The sequence below is a fragment of the Sander lucioperca genome, chromosome 10, assembly GCF_008315115.2.
Source record: "Sander lucioperca isolate FBNREF2018 chromosome 10, SLUC_FBN_1.2, whole genome shotgun sequence".
Lineage (NCBI taxonomy): Eukaryota > Metazoa > Chordata > Actinopteri > Perciformes > Percidae > Sander > Sander lucioperca.
Genome location: NC_050182.1, coordinates 4,426,796 through 4,440,862, shown reverse-complemented (window position 1 = coordinate 4,440,862; position 14,067 = coordinate 4,426,796). Strand labels below are relative to the sequence as shown.

General features: G+C 41.1%; 1 protein-coding gene across 3 annotated transcripts in view; it reads right to left on the bottom strand.

The window, feature by feature from the left end:
- Positions 1–14,067, bottom strand: part of ndufaf6 (NADH:ubiquinone oxidoreductase complex assembly factor 6) — a 41,261-nt gene that overhangs the window by 13,547 nt on the left and 13,647 nt on the right. For 2 of the 3 annotated variants that reach the window (XM_031319367.2, XM_031319384.2), the window contains exon 7: positions 11,387–11,488. The exons of the other annotated variant lie outside the window; for it this stretch is intronic. In XM_031319367.2, the coding sequence (XP_031175227.1) occupies positions 11,387–11,488 (102 nt within the window). The remainder of the gene's footprint in view (positions 1–11,386; positions 11,489–14,067) is intronic. 3 annotated transcript variants of the gene reach the window in all.

Genomic DNA, 14,067 nt, shown 5'->3' with positions numbered 1-14,067 from the left:
CAAAGTAAAGCCAACCCTTGAGACATTTTTCAGTTTATACAGTAAATGCAAATACTGCTATTTTTTTTTGAACAGCCTAATATTCCTTTTTCTTCACTTTCTGTAAAGGTATAACACAAACTTGATAAATTTTGGTCATGTTTTGATTTGGAATTGAATGTGCAGTGTTCCCAATGTATTGATATTATTGAATTAAAAGCTATTCTAAGGATTTTGAGGATTTTTCACTTTTTTAAACAAACTGCTATTATTCTGAACACACCTTTAAATCTCTTTTTCTTTGTCATGTCGGTCAGAGAAGTCTAACGTTCGTTGAGTAGAACGACAGCGAGTCTGGTTACTCTGCTGCCTTTCAACTGGTTAAACTTTCACTATTTATCCAAAAGCCATAACTGCACTTAAAGAGTAACTACTGCTTTTTTTCAACCTGGACCCCATTTCCGCACGCATTTGTGTCTAATAGACTGACGTGTGACCAAAAATCTTTGAATTTGGTCCAGTACAGAACTGGAGTGTAACCTAATGGGGCAATTGTGCAGCCTTGATATTTGTCTACTAAAAGTGATTTTTTTGTTGCCCCTGACAGGCTCATTATTGTTAATAAAAGTGTCTGACAACATTATCGATCTCAGGATGTGACTTCTTGTCCAAAGACAGCGGTGTGGGGAGAGGAACGCGAGTCGAGAAAAAGAGTTTAGGCTACAGAAATTATAGGCTCCTGTTATCTAAAAGATTTTCAATGCCATGGCTCATTATTTGAATGATTTCAACAATGTGGATGAGATCATGATAATTGGATGGCTGCCCGACGCCATATTCATTTGAGCCAGAGTATAGGCTATGGATGAAGTATACGGATAAAGAGTGGATGAGAGAGAGAGAGAGAGAGAGAGAGAGAGAGAGAGAGAGAGAGAGAGAGAGATCCAATTATCCAATTATCCGATCCAGTTATTGTACTTTCAATCTTCTGTTGATTTGTGCTGAATCAATTGCTCTTTATTCTGATGGAATTAATTTATTATCCAGGTTTTTGTATCTCATTTTCTTGTGTAACAGCTGGGGGTGTGGGGGGAGAGAGAGGGTGAGCAAGCCATCTGTGTGTTTTTGGTGTGTGTGTGTGTGTTTGTGTTTTTCTGTTACGCAACGCTGTTCCGTTTGTCCCACTCGAAGATGAGATGCTACATCTCAAGGGGCTATCCTTTTCAATCCATTCAAATTTTCCCTTAGTTTTCCTGCTGCGCCCTCAGAAACGCACCGTGTTCATCGGCTGAACATCCGTGTCTGATACATCCGCCTTTGTTGGACGCCAATCGGCAAACAACATGACAATAAATGTGTTGGTTACGTGCGGTCGGACTCAGACAGCAGCAGCTTGGATAGTGTCGGGGGAGTGAGTGAGAGAGGGGGAGCGAGCGGTCTGTGTGTGTGTCTGTATTTGAGCTCCGCGTTTGTTACGCAACACTGGAATAATCTTCCTCTGCTCATTAGACAGGCCTCAGACAAACCTCTTCTCCTTGGCCTTTGACACCTGATGTTGACATCTTACATTTCATTGTTTTAATTGTATGGCTGTTATTTTTTCTCATGTTTTAGGTCCGTTGAATTAGTTAGGGCCCGAGCGCCGACAGCGGCGAAGGCCCTTTTGAAACTGAAGGAATTATTACTATTACACCAAATGAATTGGCTTTTTGAGGGGCTTAACATATTCAAAAACTCACCAAATTTGGCGGTCGCCTCAAGTCTGGTGAAAATTTACGTATTTTAAGGGTTTCAGGAATAGGCGCGCAAAAATGGCTCGCTAGCGCCCCCTACAAAGTTAAAAAAATTGAGCTCCTGCAGTACGTTTAAAAGTGATACTGAGCCGCACCCTATAATATAACCACGCCCGCTTACTCAGGCCACGCCCCCTTTCGTAACATTTGAACCGTTTAAGGTAGAGTGTGAGGTATCAATGAACTCAGCAGAGACTTCCTTAATAATTGGTGATGATTTGCGGTGTCTGAGTGCTGTGCAAATGCACGGTCGCAAGGAGCGGTGTCCGCCAGTAACGGACACCGCTAATAAAATAAATAAAATAAAAATAAATAACCCCGACACGCGCAAAGGCGCGAGGGCCCGTCCATCGCTGCTTGCAGCTTTAATTTTATTTGTTTTTCATGCCTTGTGTGAGTTATGTATTTTAGGTCTTATTTATTCTTCTGTACAGCACTTTGGTCCTTTTTTTTAAGATTATGTTTTTTGGGCATCTTAGGCCTTTGTTTTTACAGGACCGGTGAAGACATGAAAGGGGAGAGAGAGGGGGGAATGGCATTAGGCCTGCACGATTCGGGGAAAAATATGAATCACGATTTTTTAGCTTAGAACTGATATCATGATTTTCTGCCACAATTTTTTTCTCACGAAGTGTAATGTTTATTGCACACATGAACCATGACAAAACAAAACAAATTGGCAGTACCAAACATAGATTTTTTTTTGGCACCTAGAGCACATTGGGCATCACCACGAGCCTGTAAACACAGAGGCTTCAATGAAGAGAAGGGAGAGCATTGCAGCGCTTGGGAGCGCTTTAAAACCTATTTTATACCGTCTATGTTTAAAATTCACAGAAGAAAGTAGTAGCTTTTTTTGATGCAGTCGGCTTGTAAATTTTTTTTAATTTTTAATCCAAAAAAAAAAAAAAAAAAAAAAAAAAATTGAAGTTATTTAAAAATTAAATCGTGAACAGGGTGAATCGAGATCGCGATTTTATAACGATCAGAATCAGAAAGGGCTTTATTGCCAAGTATGTTGCACATACGAGGAATTTGTCATGGTGTTGTTGGAGCATGTCACACATACAAATATAAGAAGGATAAAAAGAATATAAACAATATAAGTATAAACATATACACACAGTATGTATTAATAACGATAAAATAAATTTAAATAAATAGTAAAATAAGTTAAACAGTAGTAAAAAGGAACGCTACAGCAGAGTAAGTACAGTGGCATGAGAGGTGGGGTGTGGAGAGAGTCTGGGCCTTGTTTAGAAGGCTAGTGGCGGAGGGGAAAAAACTGTTTATGTGGCGTGAGGTTTTGGTCCTGATGGACCTCAGCCTCCTGCCAGAGGGGAGTGGCTAAATAATTAATTAATTGGCTGATTAATCGTGCAGGCCTAAATGGCATGCAGCAAAGGGCCGCGGGTCGGAGTCGAACCCTCGGCCGCTGCGTCGAGGAGTAAACCTACAAGGTTGAGCGACCTTGATTGAGCTACCAGGTGAGCTTTATTGAATGATTGACTGATAACGCTGTTCTGTTTGTATGCGTTTTATGAATTTGTGTGTGTTTGTATCGAAGATGCAACATCTTAAGGGGCTATACTTTCAATAAATCCCCAAAATGTTCCCTCAAACGCATCACGTTCATCGGCTGAACACCTGTATCCGACATCCTGTCCCTCGGCCTTTCTGCAAATTGGCAGTGGGCGATGTTTATGTGTTGTGTAACATCCATTTGGCGCTGGCTAAATGTCGTGTTGGTTATTTGCGGTCGGACTCAGACATTAGGCTGCCACTGCAGCTGCTGATTGGGAGAAGGCGCCGCTGGCTGGACACGACCCCCGCACGACGTGGGAGGGCAACAGGTTTGTTCACACAAAAAAATAAAAGTGATAGGAAATGTCGGCCGTGTGGGAGGATTTCCCTGTCTCTGAGAAAGAACAGCAACAAGAAAGTTGTATTCTGTATAAATAAGAGGTGAAAAAAAGCCCTTTATTCAGGTTTCTAAATGCTTTTAAATTGACATTTATTAAAAGGGCGAGTCCATTATTCTTTATATCATTCTTTCCCGGTAGTGTTGCTTTTGTATTCAAATCCAAATATTCATATTTTGGTTGATTATATTGACATTTAGAATGTGTGATCACAGACAGAAAGCCGTCTTCCAAACTATACTGCCAAACGGCTCCCAACTGTGTCTGAGCCGTCATCGTAGCGCTGCTTGATTATGGAACAAATCATAATCACAATATTTTTGGTCAATATTAAAACCATGATTATTTAACACCAGATAAGACAAACAGGACCTCGCTGGCTGTTGGTTGAGTGAGTTTAGGCTACATCTACATTGCTCCATTTTGGTTTAAAAACTAGCGCTGTCAGTTAAACGCGTTATTAACGGCGTTAACGCAAACCCATTTTAACGGCGTCAATTTTTTTAGCGCGAGATTAACGTTCTTTTTGGCCTAGCAAAGTGTGTCGTTTTTTCACATGCTGTTGCGACAACTAGTAACGTTAGAAAAACTACAACACCACACCGGATCTAGCTAGACTGGAAACTAAACAGGCACGCCGCACACACTTGTTTGGGCTTGCGAGCCGGTAGAGCTTAGATCGGCCCAAAAAATCAAGCCCGAACCTACCCGAGCCCGATCACGTTGCGTCCGAGCCCCGCCCGGCCCGACACATGAACTGTAATTATGAGCCCGAGCCCGATTTTAAACCCGACAATTTTTTAATACGTGGGCCGTTATAACTGACGTTCTCAACTACAATAAAGTGTTGTTTGAACTGCAGAAATCTGTTTAGAATAATACAACAAGGACAAAGCTGTAAACTGCTGTTTGTTCAGAATGGAACGGATCGCAAGTGGATCCGAATGAAGAAACGTAAAAAAAAACAAAAACAACATATTGTTGTCACTGCCCACGACTTGTTTAAACTGCTTCCATACCTCCGACTTTCCTCCACACTTGCTCAAAGGTAACTCTCCTGTTTTTCTTTTTTTCTTTACATCTTCAAGCTCCCGGTGTGATGCGTGTGAGAGGAGGAGACTCCACACATGACACGTGCTGCATTTTGTAACTGCAGCCTAACTTTTGTACACATTTGTTACTTTTATATAGCCTATATATATATATATATATATATATATTTATAATATTTCTGATTATGGCATAGCTATCTCCCCACCCAAATAGGATAATAAGGTAATGGATAAAAAAAAAAAAAAAAAAATTGCTTGATCAAGGGTCCGGCCCGGGCCCGGCCCGGCCCGAGGATGCGGCAGAAAATAAGGGCCTGGCTCGGGCTTGGGCCGAGAATCTAAACTCTACGAGCCGGCCAGAGGTGGAGTGGTAATTGGGAGAGTCGGGACTTTTCCCGGTGGGCTGGTAGTGTTTCGAGGCCGCGAGGGCCGGTCTGATAATAGTTACATTGCAAGCAACACCGCTGCCCGCTGCCCGGCCGCAGATCCCGGCTGCGCGGCCGGGCAGTGCTGCCCGCTGGTCAAACTGTGCAGCCTCTGCTCAACCCGTACGGTGGGCTGCAGCAGCCTCTTATTTCAATACAAACACAGGCTAATCAGAAAGCACTAACGGTCACAACCATGTCTAGGATTTTCAGAAATATAGGGGGATCAGTGAGGGGCCCCTCCCCAAATGGCATAGCCCTGGTCGGCCTATGACGTAAAGCCATCGAACACCTCTTTTTTTCTTCGTCACGTTTGGAAGTCTATCGGTAACGTTAACAGACAGTGTGTGAGTCTAATGATGGAAAGCCAAAAAAGGAAAGGGAAAGGTGGCGCTGAGAAGGTCAGACTCAAAAAGGAAAAAGAAGGGATCGTGTTGCTGTGCTGTGTTGTTCATTCATTCACCATCCGAACATTCATTAACAAAGAAAAAAAAAATAATGGGACAAAAAGAAATTGATTAATTGCGAGTTAACTATGACATTAATGTGATTAATCGCGATTAAATATTTTAATCGTTTGACAGCACTATTAAAAACAAATATCTTTTGCTACGTTTACACCTCCCCATTTACACTGCTCTGGCGTTTCCGAGCCCCTAGTCTCACTTTGCCAGACCTTCCTCCGCAGAGCTGCAAAGGAAGGTCTGGCTAGTCCACACAGACCCTGGATGGAAGAAACACGTGCTCTGGTTTATTGGCATTTCTTTAAACCAATCACAATCGTCTTGGGTGGTGCTAAGCGCCGGATGGAGCCACGGTGCCTCTGCAAAATAGCCTCGGGAAGGAACTTGTTTTGGTGGAACGTGTGTACGTTCAAAAGTAGTTTTAGTCGTGCAACAGAAAACTCAGATTGGACAGATAGTCTAGCTAGCTGTCTGGATTTACCCTGCAGAGATCTGAGGAGCAGTTAACCATAGTCCTCACAAATCCACTGGAGGTTAGAACACCAACACAGAGAAAGAGGAAGGTAATGGGAATCTTAAAAGAGTGACATCCGGCGCAATTTCCGGTGGTTTGGAATCTGCGGGGTTGTGTTTCAGTCTCAATGGCCGCAAACGGAGACCTTTGGCAACACCGACACGGACGCCAACGTTTCTCCTCCTGATTGGGTCACGACGTCTCATTCTCTCAGGCTAAGCTACTAACGTCACCATGGTAACTACCAGCAAAGGGCGGAGTCTACACGCTGCCTCCTGTTTGTGCCCAGTAGCCTATACGAGAATGTTGATGAGATATTTTGGTTTGTGGGTGTTAGTATTTTTTAAAGATTATTTTTTGGGGCTTTTTTTTTAGGCCTTTATTGACAGGACAGATGAAGACATGAAAGGGGGGAGAGAGAGGGGGGAATGACATGCAGCAAAGGGCCGCAGGTGGGAGTCGAACCCGGGCCCGCTGCGTCGAGGAGTGAACCTCTATATATGGGCGCCCGGATAGCTCCTGGGTGTTAGTTTAAACAGAGATTAGTTCTTCTACTGGAGCTTAAAACACGGGTGTGCACGGAGATCACTTTTGGCTCAAAACTTCGCTTAAAAACCAAAACGTAGCGGTGTAAACGTAGCCTTAGCCTTCGGGAGGGGCAAAAGTGCATGTGTCATTCAGAACAAAAGACAAAATAAGAGTTTACTTGCAAAGCGCGATGTGCAAAATAATCGTTTTTCTCGATTATGTCATCGTTTTCTCCGTCCACGCTGAAAGACGCGTCAGCTTTAGGAGAGCATCTCAACATTCAGACAAAGACCTTGTAACTTTGCAGTTATCGGCAGTAACTGCTGCACCATCAGACAATTTCGGCCACAGTCACACACGTCCAGCATTGCTGTTCCTTTAATGGGTTTCCCAAAAGATCAATAAACTCATCTATTTTTCTTTTGTGAGTATTACTTTGGAAGCACTTTCACCTTTAAAAGAAAGACTGAAGTGAAGCCAAACCACTGAAACAACCAAAACATCTAATATTAACTTTTTTCCTTATAAACACACAACACCGTCTCTTGGACTTTCTTTTTTTAAATTGTGCTGTTTGTACTGCATGTATTATTATCATCATTATGGATTGAAATGTGTACACACACACACACACACACACACACACACACACACACACACACACACACGAGCCATTTCATTTCTGTATGATGTATATCGTCTGTTTAAACCTCCCCTCTTGTTCTTTTTAAATTCAATCCAATCCAACTTTATTTGTTAAGCACTTTAAAACAACCAAAGTTGACCAAAGTGCTGTACAGAAGAATAAATAAGACATCATAAATAAAAAACATAACATTTTGACATAAATAAAAATAATAGCTGCGCAATGAAAAGCAATCCATCTAAATAATTAAAAGAAGTAAATTAAGTCAACATCTTACTAGGTTTCAAAGAAAATTAATTAGCGGAGCACGTTTCTGATTGGCTCCCAGCCAGGAGGAGACATTAAACACAATAAAAAGCATTCAGGAGGGGGAACATTCGCATTTATATCCTCATTGTTAACACTCTGAATAACCGCATGTGCTTTAACAGTTAGGGACATTCTTAATTGGTATAAACAAGGTTCAAATCAAAACAGAAATGCTGATGAACGTTTGGGCAGCAGCTTAATGAAAAACAGCCTGAGAAATCAATGAGGCGTGTGAGTGGAGGCTAATGAATCTCCAAACCAATTAGTTCCAAACTCATCAGGGCTGCATTAGAAAGTTAGCGCTAAAAACACTGAAGATGTTTTCCAGGACATTTTCAATTACCCAGCAGCACACTGTAGGTGCGAGCTGGAAACCACTGCATCAGCTGTCGCTGAGTTTCATAACAATTAGTAAGCCCCCAACGTCGACTTCAAGGCACCTAACCCTAACCATTGCCTAATCCTAGTGCGACGTTGGGGGCTTAAAACACCAAACACCACCATTTTTTTTCCCGCTTGTTTGAGCTCTCGCTGAGTGGCTTAACACTCATGTTGTCCTCGGGTCAAATTTGACCCGTTTTCAAAGTTTCTATATCAGAAATATAGGTTTCTTTCAGCCAAACTGCCCCAAAATAACATGGATAGTTCCATACAACATTCTTCATAAGTCAAATTAAAGATCAGTCACTGAATTTTGGGTGTTTTATACATTATAGCATATTTCTGCTTTTTTAAGTCAAAAATAAGGTATGAGTTCATAAAAATGCAGAGTGAGAGAGTATGACAGTACCTAGGTAAGGACTACTAGCCAGTCAGAAGCAGAGTATGAGGGCGTGTCCTGACAGTACCTAGGTAAGGACTACTAGCCAGTCAGAAGCAGAGTATGAGGGCGTGCCCTGACAGTACCTAGGTAAGGACTACTAGCCAGTCAGAAGCAGAGTATGAGGGCGTGCCCTGACAGTACCTAGGTAAGGACTACTAGCCAGTCAGAAGCAGAGTATGAGGGCGTGCCCTGACAGTACCTAGGTAAGGACTACTAGCCAGTCAGAAGCAGAGTATGAGGGCGTGCCCTGACAGTACCTAGGTAAGGACTACTAGCCAGTCAGAAGCAGAGTATGAGGGCGTGCCCTGACAGTACCTAGGTAAGGACTACTAGCCAGTCAGAAGCAGAGTATGAGGGCGTGCCCTGACAGTATCTAGGTAAGGACTACTAGCCAGTCAGAAGCAGAGTATGAGGGCGTGCCATGCTAGCAGCTAGGCGACCATTATAACGTGTGTTCCAAAGTGACCACGTTTGTCTCTGAAGTAAAGGCTGGACTACAATAGAGCTGTTTGGAGCAGTTTGTGAACAGTGTTTTCTGTTGGAGATGGTAAGTCCCTTTGGGGGGGACTTTAGGCTTTTTCACCTTATAAACCTATAACATGCACAAAAATGATATATAACACAATAAAGGAAAGGGGCCGTTCTGTTACATGACGAGGTCTGTCTATTCATGTTTGTCCCCAGAATAAACGGACATCATCCTAAGGAGATCCTGGTGTAACGGTGTGGCGAAATAATTATACACAATGCAGAATTCCACCGCTCACACTAACACATTTATGGTTTAGGTCTTTAAAGCTGAGTTTCTGCAGGTTCACCAAGTCAAATTTAAGACCTTTAAAGACCATTATGAAGGAAATTTAAGACATTTATTTATTATTTATTTATTTAAGTCGACTAAAGCCAAGTATTGTTAAACTTGCACTTTCCCAAAGCTGCAGAATAAAATCTGTGTTACGTCTGTGGTACAATCCCAAAGAGACTCCCGCCAATGACGTGAAAGCTGATTGGCTGCAACATAAGTTGCATGTTGGTCTCATTTATAGTCGTAATACAGTGAAATTATATTTGGACTAGTGAAAGAAAGAACTACAACACCACAGAATAAATAAATAAAATAAAAATAAATAAATACAACCCCAAATCAGAAAAAGTTGGGACAGTATGGAAAACACAAATAAAAAAAGAAAGTAGTGATTTCTAAATGTACTTTGACTTGTATTTCATTGCAGACAATGTGAACACAAAATATTTCATGTTTTGTCTTGTCAACTTAAATTTCATTTGTAAATATACATCCTTTCCTGTCATTCAGACCTGCAACACATTCCAAAAAAGGTTGGGACAGGAGCAATTTAGGGTTAGTAATCAGGTAAATTGGTTAAATAATGATGTGATTTGAAACAGGTGATGTCAACAGGTGATTGTAATTATGATTTGGTACAAAAGCAGCATCCAAGAAAGGTATAGTCCTTTAGGAGCAAAGATGGGCCGAGGATCGCCAGTTTGCCAACAAATACGTGAGAAAATTATTGAAATGTTTAAAAACAATGTTCCTCAAAGAAAGATAGGAAGACATTTGCTTATTTCACCTTCAACAGTGCATAACATAATTAAAAGATTCAAGGAATGTGGAGGAATTTCAGTGCGTAAAGGACAAGGGCGCAAGCCTAAGCTGAACAACCGTGATCTCCGATCCCTCAGGCGGCACTGCATCAAGAATCGTCATTCATCTATAAGCGATATCACCACATGGGCTCAGGACTACTTTGGCAAACCTTTGTCAAGTACCACAATACGTAGTTACATCCACAAATGCCAGTTAAAACTGTACTGTGCCAAAAGGAAGCCCTATGTTAACAGTGTCCAGAAGAGCCGTCGACTTCTCTGGGCTCAGAGGCATCTGGGATGGACCATCACACAGTGGAAACGTGTACTGTGGTCAGATGAATCAGTATTTCAGGTATTTTTTGGGAGAAATGGACGCCGTGTGCTCCGGACCAAAGAAGAAAAGGATCATCCAGACTGTTACCAGCAACAAGTCCAAAAGCCAGGGTCTGTCATGGTATGGGGTTGTGTCAGTGCCCTTGGCAAAGGTAACTTGCACTTCTGTGATGGCACCATTAATGCTGAAAAGTACATAGAGATTTTGGAGCACAATATGCTGCCTTCAAGAAGACATCTTTTCCAGGGACGTCCATGCATATTTCAACAAGATAATGCAAAACCACATTCTGTACACATTACAAAGTCCTGGCTCCGGAGGAAGAGGATACGGGTACTTGACTGGCCTGCCTGCAGTCCCGACCTGTCTCCAATAGAGAATGTGTGGCGCATTTTGAAGCGCAAAATGTGACAACGAAGACCCCGTACTGTTGCCCACCTTAAGACTTGTTTGCAGCAAGAATGGGACAAAATTACACCTGAAACACTTCATCACTTGGTGTCTTCAGTCCCTAAACGTCTTTTAAGTGTTGTGAAAAGGAATGGCAACATTACAAAGTGGTAAATGCTTTACTGTTCCAACTTTTTTTGAAATGTGTTGCAAGAACCAAAATAGGAATTTTGTTTTTTGGAAAAAAAAAAAACAATAAAAATCATGAGGAACACATTAAATTACGTGCTGTTGTATTGTCTGCAATGAAATAAAAGTCAAAGTACATTTAGAAATCACTACTTTCTTTTTTTATTTGTGTTTTCCATACTGTCCCAACTTTTTCTGATTTGGGGTTGTAGCATTAGGGGTAGCGTGGCATCGACGTAGGAAAATGAAGACCTGTTTAAAATGATTTAAGACCTAGAACACAATACTTTAGCGAATGTAAGAGAGAAAGATTTTGAAACCCTGTGAAATGGGATTTGGGTCTGAAAGAGAGCAAATCCTTATCAGTCCCTCCAGAAAAACGTGTCATGCGCGTTCGGTTTACGTACGTGTTGCAGATGTACGTGAGCCTGACTGGCGATGTCGTACACCACGTCGCGGACGTTCTGCTCCCGGCTGCCACGGATGAAGTCCTCCTGAGAAGCTCCATGCTGCAGGAACACAGAAATAAATATTACACGTGTTTGTTTCGTGGGTTAATATATCTTCAGTGCAGCAGTATCCATATTTAGCTCCACTTGGCATGCGAGCTGAGGCTTCTCTTTAATCTGCTGAAAGTAGCAACTTTTGGGGCGATGTAGTGCGCCACCCCTGCACCGACACACTGCAGGGGGAACATTTCAGCTCTGGACTTTGATCCTTTTTTAACAGACTCAAATTCAAATTATTCTTCTTTTAGTCTTTCCATGGAGTATATTTCCTCTACAAAGCCCAGCCACTATCCCTGGCTTAGAGGGTCACATTTCAACCAGTTCCTCATTATCGCCTTCTTTCACGCCAATATCAAGAATTTGAAGAGGTAGATGTCCTTTTGATGTGATTATGTTTTACGTATGAAACGCTGCAACACAAACAAATATATTTATTCACCTCTATTCACACACAATGAGGCATATTTTCAGTTGTGATTGGACTGTATTTTTTGAGGAACTATAGGGCACTTAACATCTACAACAGGTCTACACTTAGAACGGACCCACCGCTGTGGCGTTTTTAGTGGAGCTGTTCGTTTTAATAGTCGACTCGGAAGAAAGCGAACGTTTTGACAATAAACTCCATCAACACAACAGTATGTGGAGTTAAACTGGACGGGCCCAATAACCTCTGAATAGTTGTACTTGTTGTTAAATTGCAATGTGAGCGGCAGCCAATGGGGGGTGCATTATGTCAGCAGGATCATTTAAAAAGGCAACTGCGACTACATTTTTTGTACAGCCCTATTTCTGAATCCGTGGCGGTGGATTATCCCGAAGGAAACTTGATCCGATTCTTTTTTTCTATTTCTGATTAACATTTTTTTATTTTTTAAACATACAAAACAAACTCGCAACATGAACAAATCCCCCCCCCCTCCATCATCACCACCGCCCCAGACAAAAAAAAAAAAAAAAAATAAATCAAGAAAAGATGACACAGTCACTACAATATTCAGGACCATTCAACTAAATAGTAAGAAAATGGACAATAAACCAAATAAACATATGTATAAATGACAACACCATGAGCCCGTCATACACGTCTCTCCCCACCACAAAGCTTCTTAGGAGCCTCCAGAAAGTTCAGCTACTTTCCCCATTTTCTAGTCTAGACATCCAATCTGGCGAACCGTTTCTATGACAACTTTTCAAACGCCGCCCCTCTAGTAGGGTTGCATGATATTGACAAAATGTGATATTGCGATATCGATTATGAAGTGTGATATTGATATTCATTTTGATATTTTTAAACATATGTAAAATTACAAAAGTTATGGGAAAACACATCAAAATAGATTCATAACAAATACAACACAAGGTTATTGGACTGGTCCAACATGAATAAGTAAATAAGGACCATGTCTACACAACAGGACATGTTTTACTGGTTGGACAGTATTAAATATATAAATAAATAAATAAATAAATAAAGAGAACAGAACAGGTTTGAGTCATTTTTTATGAAAGAAAAGAATAAATTCTCTTGATTCCAGCTTTCTTAAATGTGAATATTGTTCTAGTTTCTTCTCTCCTCTGTGACAGTAAACTGATAAACTTGATCCACATCATTCACATTTTCTGTCATTTTATAGAACAAACAACTAACCCATTCATCCAGAAAATAATCGACAGATTAATCAATGATGAAAATAAGCCTCAAATAGCTGCAGCGCTACATATATGCTTTACTGCAGATTTCAGTCTATTCAGCTCTGACACAAAGTTACTTGACCTCATCTCTTTTTCTAATATGGGACAAATATAACGAGCCAATTTCTGTTCCAAGAACATATTGAACTTGAGAAACCGCCCGAGGGGCGACTGAAAGACTGAAAGAATGACGCAGGTAGTATTTTAGGAGAGGAGAAAAGAGTTGAGTGACACATCAGGAAAACTTCACAACAACACTACGTAATCAGTCTGCTGCTATCAGTCATACCACTCTCACTTTAGTTTGCAATGTTTGGCTCCAATGTGCTTTTGTGTAGTTTAAATTGGTTTTATTCTGTTCTTACTTTAGTTTTATATACCTGTCATTTTATATATATATATATATATATATATATATATATATATATATATACAGTGAGGAAAATAAGTATTTGAACACCCTGCTATTTTGCAAGTTCTCCCACTTAGAAATCATGGAGGGGTCTGAAATTGTCATCGTAGGTGCATGTCCACTGTGAGAGACATAATCTAAAAACAAAAATCCAGAAATCACAATATATGATTTTTTAACTATTTATTTGTATGATACAGCTGCAAATAAGTATTTGAACACCTGTCTATCAGCTAGAATTCTGACCCTCAAAGACCTGTTAGTCTGCCTTTAAAATGTCCACCTCCACTCCATTTATTATCCTAAATTAGATGCACCTGTTTGAGGTCATTAGCTGCATAAAGACACCTGTCCACCCCATACAATCAGTAAGAATCCAACTACTAACATGGCCAAGACCAAAGAGCTGTCCAAAGACACTAGAGACAAAATTGTACACCTCCACAAGGCTGGAAAGGGCTACGGGGAAATT